The sequence below is a fragment of the Blennius ocellaris genome (genome assembly GCF_963422515.1).
Source record: "Blennius ocellaris genome assembly, chromosome: 10".
Lineage (NCBI taxonomy): Eukaryota > Metazoa > Chordata > Actinopteri > Blenniiformes > Blenniidae > Blennius > Blennius ocellaris.
The window spans coordinates 17,320,225-17,341,457 of record NC_137659.1 but is presented as its reverse complement, the minus strand read 5'-3'; the positions used below and the strand labels follow the sequence as shown (position 1 = coordinate 17,341,457).

The 21,233-nt window shown below is 39.3% G+C and overlaps 1 protein-coding gene across 1 annotated transcript in view; it reads right to left on the bottom strand.

The window, feature by feature from the left end:
* Positions 1-1,149: 1,149 nt before the first annotated feature.
* The window catches only part of col15a1b (collagen, type XV, alpha 1b), a 42,823-nt gene continuing 22,739 nt past the window's right edge, over positions 1,150-21,233 (bottom strand). The window contains exons 6-42 of the mRNA XM_080503183.1: positions 20,099-20,173; positions 19,232-19,318; positions 18,282-18,393; positions 17,967-18,007; positions 17,696-17,863; positions 17,309-17,335; positions 17,094-17,156; positions 16,929-17,006; positions 16,779-16,841; positions 16,560-16,706; positions 15,827-16,000; positions 13,867-13,920; positions 13,507-13,542; positions 13,267-13,404; positions 13,111-13,170; positions 12,990-13,025; positions 12,311-12,352; positions 12,089-12,151; positions 11,504-11,539; positions 11,210-11,293; positions 10,889-10,954; positions 10,392-10,427; positions 10,030-10,089; positions 9,835-9,924; positions 9,504-9,539; positions 9,344-9,397; positions 9,102-9,158; positions 8,604-8,663; positions 6,010-6,108; positions 5,764-5,908; positions 5,623-5,687; positions 5,381-5,512; positions 5,115-5,213; positions 4,892-4,966; positions 4,598-4,795; positions 4,399-4,514; positions 1,150-3,431 (exon numbers count right to left, since the gene is read on the bottom strand). Coding sequence (XP_080359309.1) covers positions 3,209-3,431; positions 4,399-4,514; positions 4,598-4,795; positions 4,892-4,966; positions 5,115-5,213; positions 5,381-5,512; positions 5,623-5,687; positions 5,764-5,908; positions 6,010-6,108; positions 8,604-8,663; positions 9,102-9,158; positions 9,344-9,397; positions 9,504-9,539; positions 9,835-9,924; positions 10,030-10,089; positions 10,392-10,427; positions 10,889-10,954; positions 11,210-11,293; positions 11,504-11,539; positions 12,089-12,151; positions 12,311-12,352; positions 12,990-13,025; positions 13,111-13,170; positions 13,267-13,404; positions 13,507-13,542; positions 13,867-13,920; positions 15,827-16,000; positions 16,560-16,706; positions 16,779-16,841; positions 16,929-17,006; positions 17,094-17,156; positions 17,309-17,335; positions 17,696-17,863; positions 17,967-18,007; positions 18,282-18,393; positions 19,232-19,318; positions 20,099-20,173 — 3,195 coding nt within the window. The 3' untranslated portion in view covers positions 1,150-3,208. The remainder of the gene's footprint in view (positions 3,432-4,398; positions 4,515-4,597; positions 4,796-4,891; positions 4,967-5,114; positions 5,214-5,380; positions 5,513-5,622; positions 5,688-5,763; positions 5,909-6,009; positions 6,109-8,603; positions 8,664-9,101; positions 9,159-9,343; positions 9,398-9,503; positions 9,540-9,834; positions 9,925-10,029; positions 10,090-10,391; positions 10,428-10,888; positions 10,955-11,209; positions 11,294-11,503; positions 11,540-12,088; positions 12,152-12,310; positions 12,353-12,989; positions 13,026-13,110; positions 13,171-13,266; positions 13,405-13,506; positions 13,543-13,866; positions 13,921-15,826; positions 16,001-16,559; positions 16,707-16,778; positions 16,842-16,928; positions 17,007-17,093; positions 17,157-17,308; positions 17,336-17,695; positions 17,864-17,966; positions 18,008-18,281; positions 18,394-19,231; positions 19,319-20,098; positions 20,174-21,233) is intronic.

The window sequence follows — 21,233 nt, the reverse complement described above, 5'->3', positions numbered from 1 at the left end:
CACCGTTTGTTTGTCCATGTCAGTGCCACCGATAAGGATTTTTATTAATCAGCAAACTGATTTCTAAATTAATTACTTGGTTTGACAGTTTTTCTTTCATGTTCTATGGAAAATGTTTCAATGGTTTACGAAAAACATTTTTTTTTTTTTTTTTGCCAATGTGGAAAACAACTGAAATAAGGTTGCATTTTATTATTTTGAAAATGGGACAGATGCAGATTCTTCCAGGTATTTTTATGAACTCTTGGGGCAAGATTTGTAACCGTTAGAATATCAAAGATATTCCGTGTGACACCGGTGTCACTACATTACCTTACATGTAAATGATGGTGTTTACATTGTGGAAATCAACTCTCTGTAACCCTGTTTGGTTTGTGTAATAGAAGATGGCAGTTCATGATTTCAATGCAAATAATCTTAAGATGCTTTCGGGATCATTTCACTCATTCGGAGCTTCTTTAAAACAAGTGTAATTCATGTTTCTCACACAAAAAGTCCTAATTTTCATTTGTTTGTTTTTTTTCATTATGTTTGAAATTATGAATTTTATGGAGGACTTTTTTTTGTTTTTACAGAAGCACTGTGTGGAAAGATACAGTGATGACGATGATGATAGCAACAAGTAAGGCTTGTTGAACTTCGTACTGGTTTGGAGAGACACCACCCTGCACTGTTTGGCTTGTTTTTGGTTTAGGACACCCTGGGACTGAAGCCCACCAGGCTCCGATGCAATAAAGAGGGAGGTTTTTAAACATTTTGGATATTGAAGCACACCTGTTGTATTTGTTGGTTTTTGGGTTGTTTGTTTGGAAGACTGAAACTAAGTAGAACACTCTCATATGAGAAGTTATTAATTCCTTCTTTTTTTTTGGGATTCAGGAATGTGCTGTACATATCCATTTAATAAAGGACATCTTTTGTTAAACTAATGTTGTCTTTCCCTTGCAAATATAAAAATAGAACAATTGTGATATAGAAGCTTCATATAAACCTTCAAATTTTATTCTAGGGAAAAATAAATGACTTGTATATAAAATCTTATTCGATATACAGGCGACTTCAGGTTTATAAATACGTTCAAAGATGGGTGATTTAATTCAAAGATAGATTTTTCTTAAAGGTGGGACAATAATAGACAGACCTTTAAAAAACAACAAAAAAACATTTTATTTTGTCACTCAGTACAAACTTCTTTTTTCCTCAAGCTCAAGTTTTTGTTTAAACAGAAACACAATGTGACGCCATGAAAACACTAACGATTATCTTCACAGGCAAAGCACGTGAGCAATGTGTCAATCAAGTGTGAATCATACAAAACCTACATCTACCAGGTAAAAAAAAAGAAGCAATAACTACACAAACATACACACAAACATACTTATACAAATATACTGAGGATATTCTGACTTCATACATCAATGAATGTGAACTTACTCTACTCTTCCTCTCAAGGTCCTGCTACAGTATAAATTAATGAAAATTACACCATTTTAACTCCACTAGAAAAATGAAAAAGCAGACGTTTTAATCATGAAACCAGATCCGATTAGTTCACTGTAAGGAGCAGAAAACAGCAGAAAACAGTACAAATTTGACATCATTTCCTGAAAAGGCTGATGTTTTTTACATTTTATCTTTCTTTTTTCTGATTTTTCAATACAGTGTGATAAGAGAGTCAAGTAAACACCTATGTATTTATAGTCTGAATATCACGGTAAACCACATGAGTTGGTGCATTTATAACATTTTAAATTAAAAAATCCTTCAAATATTGGTGTTACGTGTAATTAGTTCAAAAACATTAGCCTAAACACCTTTTAGGTCATCTTGTTTCTTCAGTGGCCAAAAAAATAGACATGGTGTGATGACTGGAAGTCATTTACATACAGTGTATTTACATGGAAAAATAATGACACGCATGTCAAGGTTGTGTGATGTGATATAAATCACTGAAAAAGAAGCTTCCTATTACACATGGTGCCAAGTTTTTTCTTTTTTTTTCTTTTCTTTTTATATGTCAATGTGCTCAATAAAGACAAAGACGTGTTTTTATTTTTGTAAATTAGCACTTCAATTAAATAAAAAAAATTATTATCGCAGGTGATTGGGCTTTGATTGGTGACAGAAAATCGAACAAATTAATCCATAAATGCACAAAACTTCCCCACACAAATGTGGACTGATTATTTTCTAGTAACTACTGCGCTGAGAAGCTTTAGAAGGCCACTAATCCAACTTTTAAAATGATAATTTAAGATATAATTATATATATCTGTATTTCATATACTGACAGATAAGGCTTGTTTATGTTAGTGTGTTCATGTCATTTCTTGGCATCAGCACAAATACTGGATTTTGTCATCAATTTATCATTTTTCATCTATGATATCTTTTTTTTTATGTCACGATTTCACTAAAACTGAAGTATTGTTAAGAGAAAGACAAACATGAGAAAGAAACTCTTAATGCAACGATTCTATATATTTTACCCAACAAGGTGCATTCATGAGTCATTTTAAATGTCAGAAAAGAAACATCTGGATACCGTCAAACTCAAAACTACCTTCTGTGAATATGAAAGCATATTTGAGATCACTCATAAGCTTTTGTGCATTTACATGAGAAAAACATTTAGGTTTTTTTTTTGTTGTTGTTTTTTTTAGTTATCAAGTTACCCTATTTCTGGTAATATGAGAACAGTCCAACTTCTTCAGTTCAATTTATGTAATTTGAGGGCTACAAAAATAAAACCCAGCAGCACTTCCACATGTGAAGAAGAGCTGTGTTAAGATTCATCATTAAGTCTTAGTTCATGCAAGTAAGTACAACTGCTTCCGTCTGAGTTCTCAGACTGAACAAAGCTTTTCTGCAGCGCCGTCTATTTTTGTTTTTTTCCCGCACCATGTAAAACCACCTGAAAGTGTAAAGATAACCAAATACTACTATATCTACAACTGTGACTAAAGTATAAAGCGCACAGTGCAGAAACACGACTACGGTTCAAGAGATGCCACAGTTGTTTCGACGGCATGCTCCTATGTTTTAATGGTGATATTTAATTTTCTTTTGCATGTGATTGTGTAATGTGCTTGTTTGCATGTGTGAACAGAACCCCCCCACCCCCCCTCCCCCTCAGTGTGTATGTGCCCGCATGTGTTCTTCATTCATGTGTCACGCCTGCCGCACCTGTGTTCTCCCACCGGCCCCTTCAGTTCCTCCGTTGCTGGATGCTCCCCACGTACGTGTTCTCTATGCACAGCACAATGTAGTGGTTGGAGCAGGAGCGAGCGTGCTGTCCCAGCAGACGTCCCGTCTGCAGCAGGGCGGCCTGACCCGTCACCGCCATGTCAGCCGTCCTCCACGCCTCGCAGTAGTTGGTGGTCAGACGGATGCCCACAGTGCTGGAGCCGTGCCACACCAGCTTCTCGGGCCTGTGAGGGGGAGGAGGGCGACTCCAGTGAATGATGCACGACACAACATGCTGGCCCTGCATCACAGCGCATTACAAACGCAAATAATGAGAAATGTTCTATTCAGTTTGGATTGCCAAGTAATGGCAACTTGCTTAGACCTTCTTTATCTTTTTAATTGATAGCATATTATATTTGTAGCAGGTTTAGAGCCCACATCCACAAAACTCTTGTTGGGTTCAACTTCAAGGCAAAAGTGTTGCATGATGACAGATGTAGTGACTATTGTAGTGAGAGCCGCTCACTGGAATCAATGGCTGTCATCCTTGAGGAAATGTGCTCATCAGGCCCTTTCTGTCTCTTTCTGAACATTACAGGTGATTATAACAATAAAATCACAGTAAACCAGCAGTTTCTGAAATATCCAGACCAGCCTGTCTGGCACCGGAAATGTTAAATTTGGCATCTCTTTATTCATCCGTCTGCTATAAACCTGGATGGATCGGGTTGCTGTGATGTTTGCACCGAAGATTTTAGCAAGTTTACATGATGAACAGTATCATGTCTTTCAACACTCCTCTCATCTGATGATAATCCAACATTGAGGATGCAGGCCAACGTTGAGCATTTGTCCCCCTACATTATACCAAAGTGTTTTTTCTCCAATGTGCGTGAGCTACGAGGTTTTCAGTTTTCAAACAGACGTCCCCGATGGTTCCAACCATTACGAATGACGTCAGTGGTCAGTGTGAGAACTCTCCTATCAATGATTTTCATGGAAATGTGGTATGTCTGAGGTGATTAAAGAGCAACCCTCCTCACGTAGGCAAGGATAACTTGTCATTTTAAATGCTTTGACCAGAGGCTGAGGCAGACCAATGGTATTATCCCTGGAGCTCTGCTGTGAACTGTGATAAAGGTGCATTTCCAGTCTTGTTTACTAAGTAGAAATAACTCTGATCCTTCTTCGTTGCTCAAAGCCACTCACCACGCTGAGTCAGTCATCACGTTGCGCCCGTCAAAGGAGTAGATGGGTGTGGACGGGTCAAATGTGCCTCCGTTCCCAGAAAAGATGGACATCCAACTATTGAACAGCACTTCACCCTGAGGGGACAGTGGCAAATGTAACATCCATCAAGACTGATCGACACACAAAAAGAAAAAAAGAATTGTAAATATGCCCTCACCCTCAGATTAACCACAGGCATGTCATTGCGGTCCGCCTTCCTCACAATAGTTGCCAGATCCTGGAGGTGTGAGGACAGGAAGGCCCTGAAGGTGGCAGTCAGCCCCATGGAGCGCGCCTGCTGGTAGCACTGGAAGTCTGCGCCTCGAATTCCTCGCATGTCCCCCTTTAAGGGGACGTTCAGTGCCACCAGATGGAGCTACAAAAAAAAAAAAGAGACATAACATAAAACATGATGTTATTTCTCACAGTTCCGTCAGGAAGTCGGTTCAGTATGTGTATGTGTCGCGCTCACTCCGGGTACGGGGTTGGTGTTCTGTGGTAATACGTTGTAGCTGGGCTGGTATCCTCTAGTCCCGTCCTGGAGCTCCTAATCAACAACAACAACAACAACAACAAAAATAACACAATTTCAGTGTGGCTCCTCATGTTTTGATGAGATCCGAAATCAAATCCCGAAGATGTTACTCACTCACTGAGGTTCGCTTGTCAGTTACAGATCCTGTGTGTATATTCACCTGGCTGTGGCTCCTGTGTGGTCGACTCCAGTCTCCAGGTCTGCTGAGGGCCTGCGACGCTTCTGACGAGGAAGGTCCCGACTGAATCAACTCTCCAAGCTGAAAGACAACATATGATTGAAATGTTTTTTTTTAATAGCTTACAGTGTAGGACTTTTAATAAGAAATTGTCAATATAGCTAACAATCTATGGCAATAATTGTACAATTTGCTTAGAACACATGAAAGTATGGCCCGTAAACAAACAGGCCTTCACGGTTTCACACCTGGATCTTTCGCCAGCCGTTGCGTGCTCTGATGTACAGCTCGCCCCCCCTCTCAGACACATACGCCAAACTTCCCTCCGCGACCCGCTGAGACTCTCTGGTCAGAGCGTGGATCGTCCGATAGGTGATCACCTGGACACACGTCATCACAGCATCAGATCTGAACCGTGTGCATTCATCCATTCATTCATTATCAATTCCCCCAACATTGCTTTTTAATTTTCCTGAAGGGAATTTCTTACCGGGCTGGCGTATCCTTGAGACCCTGGTGGACCAGGAGGACCGGGAGGGCCGGGGATACTGACAGCTGATGATAACACACGCATGCACAAATTTATACCTGACTGGTTCAACAGAAGACTAAAATGTATGCGCAAACGTACTTGATCCGAATGGAGGAGGAGGTCCGGGGGGCCCAGCAGGACCAGGCGGACCTCTAGGACCAGGGCGGCCAAATCCAGGGGCACCAGACTGACCTGGAGAACCCGCCGGACCCGGAGAACCTATGACGGCGTCGCCTTTTGGACCCTAAATGTGTGAAAACACTTAATTAAATGCAAGTTTCCAGAGGAATTCGATACTTTTGCACCAGGATGGGATCAGAATTTGTAAAGTGACATTTAACTGACCACTAGTCCGGACCTCCCAGGCTGTCCTTGAGGACCCGGCAGACCCGGTTCACCCTTGTCTCCCTTCAGACCTGGATATCCCTGATCACCTCTTGCACCCTGAACGATCGGTACAGAATTGAGACGATCGATCATGAACCATTTGATCAATTTCTTAGGTTTTGTTTTCACTGTGTTGAAGCATCTCAACTCGAATCAGAGTTCATAGATGAAATATAATTAAAGTGTAAAATGGAATTGAGTCCATTTAGGTAACAGTTCTCCTGATTGTTTGCCCGGGAAAGTTATTCGTTTTGATCTATGGGATTATTTCAAGTGTGTGTTTATGTGGAAATGCAGCATGCTGTGATGAACTGAGGCGCTGAGGGGAACGTCCAGATTTTGCGATTCTCCTCTTTGGGTTTAGCGATAACATAAAAAAGAACAAAAAAAACATATATCCCCTATTGTTTATCTAAAAATACCCAGCGAAACATTTTTTTAAATTAGCATTAAACCCAGATATCAATAACTACATGCACTTCGTGTTGTAATTTCGTACTTCTATAATCAGCGTCCACAATGTAAACTTCTTAATATGACAGGAAACATACAAATTGGAAGGGAGTTCTATTTAGTATTCTGCTTTCAGTGTCGTTAATCATCAAGTGCTGAGTAGTAAAACAGTACTTACCACCATCCCATCTGTAAAGAAAGATAAGATAAGAAATTAAACAATGTGAGTTACAGTCTTTGATTTAGATCATTTATAACATATAAGGAGGCAAAGATCCAGCAGTGCATGAAACACATCTGAACACTTGTTGGTCTTACCAGACGTCCCTGGCTCTCCTGATAATCCCTCATCGCCTTTTTCTCCTTTTGGTCCAAATGAATCTCCCCTTGTTAAGCTCTCCTACAAAAACACACACGCACACACAAACACACATTGCTTAGAACATGTGCTTTTTTTTCTTTGTTTACAATTTTGAAAAGTCACATTTAAGACTGTGTTAAACATATAATTGGTCAAATTGAAGAATGATTAAAAAAGACAGGTGCATTGGGGATAGAAGCATTGGTGTCAGGATTTAAAAAAAAAAAAGTTAAATACATAAAATACATGCATCACACTTGAACATACAGTTTTCATTATTGTGGGTGAAACACAGAGGGCAAGGTTAGGGGAGGATTATATCACAAAAATAGATCAGGTCAATTATAAATAAAAAAAAACCCAACTGGTTTCATTTTTATTTTGAAAGGCATATTGTAACAAGTACTGGATCAGCTAAATGACATCCCGGCCCAATATGAACCTTCTATATACTATTTTCAAAGCCTTTCGCTCTATTATTAACATTTAGAAAAGCAGTTACCATCACGTACACCACGTATAATAATACCAATACCATGTCACCATAGGAGGAACTTTTAGCAGCAGATAGCAGAGCAGCACCCAAACACCCAGCACCATGAAACATATGAAGGATTGAAATACAGGAACATCACTCATGTACTACCCAGATCAGGCTAATCTCAAGTTTAATTAATTCAAAAAAAGTTAAGATTCCAAATGAAAACACATTATAATCTATATTAAAAAAAACAAAACAAAAACAAACAGCGGGAGGATTTTTCCATTTGAAGCAGCGTCACTTGAATAATGATTTTGTTTGGATCTGAATGCAGCAGTAAATATAGCTGTAAATGGATTTTACAGCACTAATGTTTGCGATAGATAAATTAAGGTGGAAATTAAAAGACGGAGATAGGTACAAAATTTCTTATTTCCAGCTGTTGGTAATGTGGATAAACTTTGTGTTCATGGCAAACATGAAAGATCCACAGAAATGTTTTTTTAAAAAAGATTATTAGGAGAGCAAAGAGGGAGGAAATTACGGGAAGTAAACAAGGGGAGGGTCCAGGGTATTGTTTGTAGCCCACACCACATAGCCATCATGCTGGGAAACCCACACACCAACAAAACCAGCAGACGGTCCGCTTTTCAACTGAAACGGACCAATCAGACGGTCCGACTCAGACTTACTCTTGCCTTTTTGCAGTGCGGTCTGGGGCGCACCGGAAACACGGTCTTCAAGATTCAAAGGAGAGCAGTGTGATCAGACTAAATCATCCCTCGTCATGGTGGGAAATTGCAAATAAGCACATTTCAATGATGTTTCTGAGTGACATTCGTGAAAAATGTTGGACAACATGTTGCTTTGAATTAATAAAATGCTGCTAATGTCGTTCAATACACCTTTGAGTCAGCAATTATAACCAACTTTTTTTTTTTTTAAATATCAAAAGATGTTGGGCAACTCAAAACAGAACATAATAAATGCAACTTTTACAGTAACAAAGGAGCAGAGGGAGAAATGTGTTGAATGATGGGTTGGAGATGATGTGAAATGCCAATAAAAGAGCTGTCAAACAAAAACACAAAATGTGGCTGTTTTGGTTTGGGATACTGTGATTAAATACTAAACTACAGTAAAGTCAGTTTATCGTTCCTCAGAGTTTCTCCGCACTGATGCCCCTTGGATTGTTCTTTACCGTTCCAAACAAAGCACAAGGCACTGGGTAATTATACATCTCAGATTGAAACTTACTCCATTTAGTCCAAGAACCCTTCCAGTAAGTCCAGGTGGGCCAGGAGGGCCTGGAGGTCCCTGAGGCCGTGGAGAAAAGACAGTGAGAGATGGATGTAAATTTAGCGTTTATGCCCTCCCCAAGGCAATGGTTTGCTCTCCGTAGACTTCAGATGAATCTGGTGGGTGTTTTTTTCTTTTCCCTTAACATTGAACAGTGGGTTTTCTTAAAGGGGGTCATACTATACAGCTTTTCAACAATGTCACACGGGTCTCGTTGGCCCAGAAGCCTTGTATTCAAAGTTTATTGCCCCAAATCTAGCTTTTCAGCCATGTGTGAGCTGGACTGGCTCCGCCTACACATGCCCATCTTAAGAAGAGGAGGAAGCACTTCCTCTCGTGGTGCCACGTGCCAGAGCACATATATTTAAGACATTAGAGTATCAAGTCCATACATCTAGGATTAAATCTAATCTAATAATTGTGATCTGAATCACTATTTTGCTTATGTTGTCTTACCGGTCGGCCAGTCGAATCTCCTTTATCACCTTTTCTTCCAGCCATCCCAGGCCGTCCCTGCACAAAGGAAGGACATTTGTAGATAGTAAAATCTTTATAATGAAGGGTTATAGCTTTAAAATGTGCTTTTAAATGAAAGCATAACTAAGTATTTTTTTTATTGTCCACACAGTGAAAATATTTACACTTACTGACACTACATGCAGAGCAAACCAATGATATGATCAATTGAAAGTACGCACCGGGCGTCCAGGAAAGCCATATTCTCCCTTTTGTCCTGTTGGTCCAATTGGGCCCTTAAATGAAAGCGCATATATTCATGTCTTGATGACACACCATCAAATGAAGTGTAGTTTGAAAACAGCATTAGCGTGGTGTAGTATTGCAGTGACGTCAACTCACAGTAAGTCCAGTAGATCCTGCTGAACCATGGTCACCCTGTGAACATTCAGAGTGAAGTTGTCGTCAGGTAATTCACTGGAACGGCCATAATCTCATACATTGTACAAGATCTCACTGGTTAAAGTTTCAAATAAACGACGAGCTATTTCTATTTTAATGACATTTGGAAGCAGAACATAATGGATGGTGGTGGTAGTGGCTGGCATTGTCGCCTAACAGTGAAAATAGCCTCAACCTTTCTATGGGGAATGGCATGAGCTCAAGTTCCAGTCCAGCATAAATGGTCAGTTAGTGTGTAAGGACAGTCAAGAAAACAGAAGTTGTCCTGTACCTTTATGCCTTTGGGCCCCACAGGACCTCTTGGAGCAGACAAGAGAGATCCATCAGCAGCAATAGTCACTCCCGGCTCTCCTTTTTCCCCCTGAAAGAGTAACCAGAGTGGAGCTTAAATAATTCAATGCGAACATCTGATGAAGAATATGCTTATTCTTCAAGCTTTGTCATCACAGCCAGGTTCAATGCCTACCTTTAACCCAGTCCCCTGAACTCCCGGAGGTCCTATGTCTCCCTTTGGTCCCCTGGGGCCCTGCAGACAAACCCACCGTCAATTCAACGTGGAAGGTCAATATGAATATCAAACTGTTGTTTTCATGTGTCTAACAAGTATCACCGGTTGAAATACTGTAGATACCTACCCAGTTTAGTCCAAAGAAGCAAAACAAACAAGCAAAGACATAAAAAAAAAAATGCTTCCAATATATATATAAAAAAAAAAGCAGGTTAGAAAATAATTATTTTAAATATAACCAAATTAGTCATTTAAACTTGTATATTTAAATTCAGACAAATGTTTTCAGCATAAGGGGATATATTGCGAAATAGTCTTACGGGGAATCCAGCTCTGCCAGGCAAGCCTTCAGGGCCCTGCAACATGCAGGCACACATGCATACATACATACAAACATATACACAAACATATATATATATATATATATATATATATGTTTGTGTATGCATATATACACATGCATCCAGGGACATCAGCATATGCACAAAGCACAGGCATCAGGGTTAGGATATAGATACATTATTATAGATATATCAACTATGAATGAGATGCACACAAACACGGCAGCAAATGCAGATTTAAAAAAAATTAAAACATGAAAAGATCATGTGGCGAGTGAAAGAATGACTTTCCTCACAACAAGCTATAAAGTAGAATTTGATATGTTAAAAAATGAAAAGTGTTGGCTGCTCTAGTCACTTCATAACTATCTCCATTATTTCTATTATCACATGGGCAGCAAGTGTTAAATTCATATGTAAAATAAATAACGAGAGGGTTAAAAACAAAAGAGCATTATTAGCTGAAAGTGACGCACCATCGGGCCTGGCGGTCCTCTGATCTCCGTGAAGTTCAGTATACCGTCTGTAACATTGAGGAGCAGCTGGGGGAAGAAAACACAAGAAATAAGGAGGAGCAATTATTAACAAACCAACACAACACATCCACAACTACACATTAATTTAGTAATCATCATTTTATTGTCTATCATCAATAAAGGACAAAACCAAAATGTGACGTTTCAATAGTTTGTGATAATTATGAACTGGCTCTGTATGAAACGTGGTGAAGTAGTTTTGAAAATAGAATTCTCTAAACGTAATTGTGCATTCCAGGGTGTGTTTGTGTTCATATGTACCTCTTGCAGGTTGACTGGAGGTCCAGGACGACCAGGAGGTCCAGGTGGTCCCGGGATGGTGAGTCCATCAGAGCCTTGATCCCCCTGCAGCACACAATAATGACTCATTTCAAAAGTGAAATTTTATTTAGAAAATACAGAACACAGCAGCATGCAGAGATATGAAATGCGTATTGATGCCAAGGATTCAGCATCATGCATCAAACAGAGTTTAGAGGGTGAAATAAACCACGGGCACTGCTCTCTGGAGACGCTAACCAATACCTGGAAAAATTGTTGATTTGGAAATCATACCTTCAGTCCTGTGTTCCCCTTGTCTCCTTTGGACCCCTAGTGATAGACAGAAACAATATCTGAAGCCACGTCATGTTGAGGATCATGTGCACATTTATTTTGACGTGTTCTTACTCAGGCGGGCACAGAGAGAGCAACATACATGATTTGACATCTTAATATACTGAACAATATAATTAGGCTATATAGTTTCCATACTTGAAATCAGGTAGCTTCAATAGAAGCACTCCTAAAAGGGCTGATTTATTAGAAAACAATTCACTTCCTGTAGCTTCAGATGTCCCAGAAAGCTGTCATGTGAAGGCAAAACTCTGAAATGGGCTGTTTACGTTCTTGCTTTTGGTTTCTACTAAATCTGGAGTCTAAATGAAGTGAAGGTTGACAAAAATAAACACATTTGTACTCGTTTGTGGGCTCAGCAGTTGAACAAGAAACTTAACTTCTTACTAAGACAAGGCAAAATGTTTGTTTCAGTCTGAAAAGGGCAAAAGCAGTTGTGAGACATTTCATAAATCATCCCACAGCACCACTTGAGACTAAACGGTTGGTCAACCATGTTTGAAGTCGTTGATCAAAACCGCTCACCCTGACGCCCGGAAGTCCAGCAGGACCCTGAAGCCCCTGTGGTCCCGGGTCTCCTGGTTCCCCCTGCAGGCATATTTCACACACTGAAATATCACGTGTTCTTTTATAGTCTCCCAATGTACCGTTTGTTAGCAATTAAAATACACACAATAGGAATCTAGAATAGGATTAGAACATTTACTGTAAGACAGATAAAACAGAGACGTTTCAAATCTTGCTTACTTTGATAGAAAGGCCTGGAGCTCCGGGGGCTCCATCCTCACCCTGAAAAAGACCCGACAGAGCAGCTTTAATCGCCAAACAAGAAGGAGTAAAAGGTTCTAAGTGTGAATACGACAGTCAAAAGAAAACATTCGTCGTTAAAATACCACGACCAAGACTGTTAGCTCAGATTATTTTGATAGTTTAAACTCAATGTAAAATGCTCTTGTGAGCAATTTGTAAATGGTCAAATATGTCAAAAACAATTATGTTGATCAAAATTACACATATTTCACCATTTATAGTGACTAAAATGTGTTAAACTTGTCATTGGAGATCTGTAAATGCACTGCTGTCCCACTGTAGTTAATGCACAATGCTTTGCTCGGAGACCGTTCTTCATTGTTTATTATATTCTCTAAATAAATGCATCAATCAACCACGTGAAGTGACCGAAAGGAAATAATACTTTGACATAGTAAGGTTGAAATACATACCTCCATTAGCCTCCAATTGTTAGCATTACAATTCAATCATGGTATCGTATGATTTTCTTCAATTCATTTTGTACAATAAACAATTTAAAAGAAACACTCAGAAGTACAAAAGTGACCAAACATAGTTTCCTCTCCAGTGAGCTGAACGCGATAGCAGCTCCATACTAGTAAACATCATATTTACGGGATTCTATGTCTATTACCTTTGGTCCCAGTTGACCAGGCAGGCCGGGAGGACCCTGGAGGGCACAAAAAGCAAAACATGAACTATGTGAGAAGCAACACATAAAGTGTACACTCATTCACGCTCACTGTTAAACGAACCTGTGGTCCTCTGACCCCGGCGCCCATGAGCATGTCACTCTTCCCAGATCCTTCCATGTCCTGAAAACAAAGCACGCAGTTTGATGTTTGAAGTGAAACAATACAGACACATAAGGAGAGGACATCGTATTTTTTTTTTGTATATTTTGGGATTACCTCTACAAAGAATTTGTTTCCTAATGGTCCAGGCGGGCCCGGGGGCCCGGGGGGACCAGCTGGGCCTCTCCTTCCTGGTGGGCCAACGGCCCCTTGAGGACCTGCAGCTCCCGCTGTACCCAGAGTCCCACATTCACCCTGAAGACACCAACAGGTCAGTTCTGTTAGCAAACATGTCTGGATCACACTGGCTGGTCGTTGATTATTATGTCAGACTGTATTTTGAGTAGAACAAGTGACCTTTGGTCCGGGTGGCCCGGGCAGCCCATGGTCACCCTGAGGATGTGAAGACAGAATCAGGAAAGAAGTGGCATCTTAAACCAATTTCAGTGAAAATGCTTGTTTGGTGTTTTTTGTTAGAACAAATAGAAAACATCAATCAATTATGCTTTAGATATTAAACAACAACAACAATCAAGTTGAATGAAATTGCACAAGTTTCCTTAAGTCAACCGAACGACCACCAGGGGGCTCAGCTGGACAGTAACATGGTGTGTGCCACTTGTACTCCATATCTAAATCACAAACTTCTCCTCTTTACTGATTCCTGCCAACACAAGAATAGAGATCATCTCCAGTATGTCACTTTGACGATGGTACCTTCTCTCCAGCTGCTCCGTGTCGACCTGGAGACCCGTCTTTTCCCGCTGAGCCCTGGAGAGACAAATGCAGACAAACACAAGTGGAGTGTACAGAGAGGGGGGAAAGAAAGCTGTGATAAGTCTCAGGAAGTATGCTGGTGTAGAAATTCAGCTCTCTGTTGACCCTTTAGCCAGCAGGGATCAACGCCAACTGTGAAGGTGTGAGTCGGTCATCTTAAAGGAATAATTGAATTTTTGAGAAAGACTCTCATCCGTCAGCTTCCATGAGTAATAATAGCATCATTGCTAACGGTGTTCACTGTTGCAATATAATTGTAACATGATTTTTCCAAGAAATACTGATGTCACTGCAATAAGTACATATCTATTGTAGATTATGGGTCTTTTGACTGAATACTGTCATTAGACGTGCCAATATTACCATTTGAATATGATTGTATGTCAGTTACACATAGCATGTGTTTTATATTTCGTCTCATGATTTCTATCATCACTTAACATGAAAGCTGAATTGGTCAAATTCAATGTATTCCTTTAACAAAGCAGTTGTTTCTGCACCATTCATTTGGCATTGAATGGCAGCATAAGGCCTCACAGACCTCTGAAACCTCTTTATTCCAATGCACCTTTAATGACTCATTACTGATGTATCACTCACTCATAATTCAACCTACCGCAGCATATTTTCCTGATTGACGAGGTCTCATGTGCCTCGATGCTTTCATTCATTCTATGAAGGTTTGTCAGGTCAACCTCTTTAGTTAAGAAGCTGTTTGGTTTGTAATGCTATTTTGCTAAAAGTGAAAAATAGCAGAACTAAAATATGATGTTTTCTATATGCTGTTTCCATCTTCATCTAACAAGTATGCCGTTACTAACAGTAACTACCATAAAAAAAAGTATCCATTCACATTTAAATACTCTGTTATTACTATTGCAACAACACATCATCAGTTGGGTAAAACTAACCTGTCTCACGATGGTCTAATGTGCAATCTGCTTAGTATGATAACACCGACTACAAATATTCATACTGAACATAGTTTTTTTTAACCTTTTGCATCTCTTAAGACTATCATCTATTCATTATTATTATTATTATTATTATTATTATTATTATTATTATTATTATTATTATTATTATTTAAATCTATTCTCCTCCATTATTATTAAACCTCCACAAATATCAGGTCATTGTACTAATTTTGCAAAAAAAAAGTATATTTTGTCTGAACTTTAAATGTTTTGAGCAAAATCTAAGCAGCATTTCTTGGTGCACTGGCTTAAAAAAAAAAAAAAGCAAAACTGGAAAAGCGAAATGTAAATGGACATATGCAAATAGCAGAGTTGTATTTCATAAGCTTATAAAGCAAGTTGCTGGTCAATTACTTTCAATTCAGCCACTTTTCATGATGTGAATGCAGCATTGTGTCATCGGGGTTTTGAATTGAAAATAATCAAACAGAAACTGTGGAAGTGTCAAAGCAAAACATTGTTACGATGAAAATAAAATGCAATAATACATATGCATGCATGGAGACACACACACACACACACACACACACACACACACACACACACACACACACACACACACACACACACACACACACACACACACACACACACACACACAGCACCAGTGCGAGTGAACCAGAGTACTTCAGATAGCCCAGTAATGACTTTCATTTCAAGCAGCTTGCAGCCATTTAGCAGATAAGACATGACAGTTGGAGATAATAAAGTCATTAAAGCCGGCGCATTGGGGCAAGTGAGCTGAGATTGTTGGACGAGCAACATTGTTTAAACTTAAATTTACTGGGAAAGTTGGCTCAGCCTCACATTTATGATCATTTCTATACAATAGATGAGTGATGCAACCCCAATACGCCGGATTCTGACTGTCAGTCTCCACTGGATAGTTTTCTGGTTTTCAAAGGCAAACCCAGGAAGTATACCTCGCCTGAACCCCAGGCAGACTCAAAGTCAAGGTCAGAACCAGAACCAAAACTGGAGTCAGAGGTGAAACCAGAACTGAAACCAGAGCCGAGGTCTGAGCCCAGGACAGAAGCCAACTCTGAGCTCAAGCCTGAACCATCGAGCCCAGAACCACTAAACCAATCCTCAAACATCTGAAAAAAAGTAGAAGGAGGGATAGATGGATGGAAACCAGCAAAGGGTAGAAGCATTAGGAGTGAGACCAAGTAAAGATTGTTGAGGAAGATTAAAAAAAAAAGAGGACAAAATTGGAGGCGATAGTTAAAGAAAGAGTGGAAAGAATAGACAGGAAAGGAGACATAAAGGTTATTGGTTAAAAAAAACAAAAAATAATCAAATAAAAATCAGTACAATCACATTCAGGGGTGGAAAACTACAGACACATTTGAATTACACACTGACAAATAGACAATAAAAACAGAGGGAAATGGAAAAGGAGAACATATCTATAACAACAATGAGATGACAAGAATACTCCAATGTACGAAAGGAAGAAATAAAATCAAGGAAAAAAATCCTGAAAACATTTTACAGGGGCGTTCGGAATCTTTCATTTGTGATTATTATAGATGCTGCCATGGTTCCAAGCTGCTCAGTATTGATGCAGCTTGTCATTAATGTAAATTCCTATAAATCTGCTGATCCTGCTGATATAGTTCAGTAACAAATCAGATTAATTTCAGGTAAACTTACTGGTATCCCGGCTCTGCCTGGGAGTCCGTCTCTGCCAGGAACACCAGGCGGTCCCTGAGCAGAAGAGAGTCCCTCCGAGGTGGCTGACGACAGACGAGTTCCAGGGAGACCAGGAGGCCCTGGAGGGCCCGGTGGGCCGGGGAGACCCTGATCAAAACAGATCTGCTCAATACACTGAGTTAATGCTTAATAAGCCTGTGCCACTTGTCCTTCTCTTACCCTGATGAGCTCGGTCTCACTGTCAAGGTCTTCAAACCCAGAACCAAGAGCATCTGGCCCGTACTAAAACATGGGTATTCCATTTCATTCTGTTTTCATCAAAGAATCAAAGTGCAATATAGTTTGCGTAAAATAAACTGAACAACTTACAGGAACACTACGTGATCTGGGGGGTCCGGGAGGTCCAGGGAGGCCAGGTGAGCCTGGCAAGCCAACTCCTTGGTCTCCCTGTAAAGACAAAAAGTAAAGAGGGCTACAGACACTCAATCGATATACAGTAAGTAACTGATATGAGCGTGGCTGTTTTAGTTATACCTTTTCTCCTTTAGCTCCAATTTCCCCGGTCAAACCTGGAAATCCTTGAGTTCCCCTCTGACCCTGAAGGTAAATAAATAGTAAATATGTGAACACATGAAGCAGCGGGCCACACGGCGGTGTCGCCAATGCCACTCTCGAGTTCAAAACATGTGTACGTTTGCAGCGACTTGAGGACTTTGAACCAGAAAAAAGAAGCTGTTGATGAAACTTACTGGATCTCCTTGATCACCTTTGTGCCCCTGCGAGGTTAAACAGAAGAAGGATGAACATGGGAGGTCCAATGATCACACAGGGGTTCAGGATTATCATGTTTCATGCTTTCACGAGACGACCACTGCAGTGGCTTGCAAAATTATTCCCTGTGATCTTTTCCACATGTTGTCACATTACAGCCACAAAATATAAATATATTTTATTATGATTTTTATGGGATGGACCAACACAACATACTGAATAATCGCGAAAGAATATGATACAGAGTTTTCTTTTCTTTTCTTCTTTTTTTACAAATAAAAAACTGAAAAGTGTAAAGTGCACAAAAGTATTCACCCTCGCATTACTCTGATCACTCTTCAATTCTCTTCCTTTCATGCACAAACCTTTTGTCCCTCTGTCCCTGGGATTCCAGGGGATCCAGGGGTCCCTGGTGGTCCTTGTGGTCCAAATGACCCAGGCTTAGTGTTCCCTTGCACAGTGGGGCGGCCCGGGGGACCTGGTGGGCCGGGTGGTCCACGGTCACCACGCTCCCCTTTCAACCTCATGTGACCCTGCAAAATAATAATAATTGTTGTTGTTTTTAATTATTTATATGTTAAACTAAAAATACCAAAAAGGTCAGAGAGTGATAAGAAACTCTATGTTTGAACTCACTTCTCCAGTGCGCTCTCCTGGCTCCTCCGTCCTCTGCGGCCCTACAAACATTTGAAATCAAAGGATAAGTGCAGTGCCAACCAGGATGAAAATATATTAAAACAATATATATACATCAACACATCTTGAAAGGACTTCATTCAATCAGTTTGAGCCAAAACGTCTTCATCTGTGTGTAAGTTCATATGTAGTCCTGGAAGTTTTTTCTTCTTAGAATCTGTATTTTACATAATTCAACAAATTGTAGCTAAATAAAAAAAAAAAAACCCAAAACAAACAAAACAAAAAAAGATAAATTGTGCAAATGTCTCTGACCTCGCAGCATTTCTTCATTGGCCACTGTTGGAGTCATATGACCAGAATATTCGTCAAACTCCACCTCTGGCGCCTCAGTGGGTGGAGCTCGAACAGGAACGCTGTCCTCGCCCTGAAAGAAATGTGAAATGTGGAAATAACTTCTTTCATTTGGCAGGGAAATGAAAAGTTCACCTCTTTCTCATGTTCCTAACCCATGTGATGTCCTCGAAGCTACACTCCAAAGCTTCAAGGGCTTGTTAAAAAAAATCCTTTGCACAGATATTTTTTTAAATAGTGTCAAGAAAATAAATGAAAAAAAACAGGCCAATACAATTAGTTAAATATGGGGTCAATCTTCTACTGCTTTATATGTTGGACTTCAGTGGCTGTCTCATATTCTCTTGTCAAAATAATCTGGGGTGTAAATATATGATAAACAAATAAAAATACTGTACATTTTCAGTGAAAATGTGCTTGATGCACATTCTTGCAATTCAGAACTTTTTTCAGTCCAGGTGAAAGTGAATACACAAACTTTATACAATTTCATCTGAAGCACTCAGTGAACCAAACGTTTTGTTGCACCACGACTCAGTTTAAGTTCGGGTAGCAGCTGCCTTTGAAGCTTCAAAGTCTCGGTTGATTTCTGGGATGTTTGGAGTCAGATTGACTTCCAGGTTGTGGGAGTTCAAAACACAAGGATGAAAAGGGGAAAGAAGCACAGGCTTTTAGAAGGTCAGTGTGCAACAGATGCAACAAGTAGACACACACAAACCTTTATGGAGCTGTTTAGGTTGCAGGTGTTCTCTTTTCTTTTTTCTTTATCTTACAGTTTCATTCAGATGCATGCAGCAGTGTGGCCAAAAGGCTTTCAAGGTATTCGACAGTGCCTATTACGGTAGTCATTTCATGAACTTCAACTGACTGAATGGTCTTTATATCCTTAAAACGTATTTAATTCAACCTACCAGTGCCGCGCCATGGGTGTGCTTCATTGTGTCCTCCTCTGTCTCTCTATCATCTAGAGCATCGTCTCCACTGGCATAACCAGAGGCCTAAACCCGCCCAAGAAACAACATGTGCTTTTTAGAAAAGCAACTTCCAAGAGCAATTAAATCAATGGTTTATAATGCACTATCACCCATACTACTGACCGAATCAGTTGAAAATCTCATGAGACTACCTCCTTTTGAAAATTAAATGTCATACAGAGATGTCACTTTTTCTTATTTTGTAATATTATGCAAATTTGTAAATGGGGAAAAAAGAGCTGAAAATGTGTACAAATGTTCCATCAATGCTTTTCGAGAGAACTTTCCAAATATAAGCTATGTTGTAAATGCAGATAATTGCATCGTTATTAACAAATACTTTCAATGACAAATATTGACAAAGTGCATTTTCACAATTTTTGTCTAAATAACAAGATGGTGATGATAAATAAGGAACAGACCTACTGGCTACCAACTTGCAGAGATGTCGAATTTTAGGAGCCCTCATTATTGACTTAGGAAGCAAAGTAAAGCCAAAGTGTAAATTCTACTAATCTATGAGTAAAATTCCAAACTTCAGGAAAAAAAACACACAAGAAAGTATAAATACTCTAAAATATTACTTAAAGTATTGACGTTAGCATTCGTAATTAGTTTCTTTCAACCTTACGTATTACATAAAGTTTAATTGGTACTTTGTATATTTCTCCAATGAGATGATTTCACCACAAGGGGAAGCTGTTGATTCATGTTCTTTGCTCAATATTTGACATGAGTTTTCCCATCATGCTCTTTGACCCCGTTTCTCCAAACACTGCTTGAGAAATACACTTTGTGTCTCACATAAGGATCGTCATCTTCACACTGCTCCTCGGCGGCTCTGGGGTCGTTTCTTATGACAAGCTGCTGAATGGAGCCCTGGAAGGAAGGAGATTGATGTGACCACTTTTTGAAAGTCATCAGAAGATTCTGTACTGGGGGAGAAAATCAATAGTGCACACTTATTTCACCACGATCAGATAAACAGGATGATCCACAGATCCTTATGGTAAAAGGTGACTTTAAAGATATACAATATATGTTGGGATCATAAATGTTTGTGCACGTATACAGAATTATTATTCAAGTAATACTATGTTTTTCACATTAATGTAACATTAATACTGTTTATTTTGTGAACTTCTGCAGCTTCATAATTGTAACGGTCATATACAGTGCGTTGACAATTTCACTACAACTGAACCGTCGTCACAAAGGTTTAAAAAACTAACCGTTTTAAGAATGTAAAGAAAACAAAAGTGTAAATATTTGAAAATTAATGTAGCAAGTAAAATTAGAAGGTTATCTGATGAATTATTACTCATTTAAGTGGGATATTTTGTTAGCTATTCATTCTGGTCATTTCAGATATACGTACATCCATTTCTCAGGATGAGTGTGTTCCAGTTGTTTTTCTTTCTGTAAAGCATCTAGAAATGTCAGACCGTATTTATTTCTAATATGAAAATCTAACCATAACAGAAAAAAAATGCGAGATGAATCTGATTTGTCCTTTAAAAGCAAACGGAACATTATATATATGATGGCAACTATGAACCATAAAGCTTTATTCTTGTGGCTCAGATGTCATTTTCCATTTAATAAGTTTATATATTTGGGGTTTTTCTTTCACTTTCTAGAAACAGAAGAAATAAATAACCATCACATGCCTGATGAAATGCATCAGATTTACAAAAGATTTAAAATTGAACACTCGTGTTTGATGTGAAAAGAGAGAAAAGGCTCTCCTTTTTATTTATTTATTTTTTTTAAATAATCTCAACTAATTAACCAAATTACTAACCAACACGAGCTTTTATTTTTCCTGATGCCATAGCTGCTCAAAAACAACAAACTAGTAACATGCACGTAGCCTGCAAACACACCCATGCTGACCCAGATACGGCGGACATGACTGGTGCCGAGCATGCACATATTC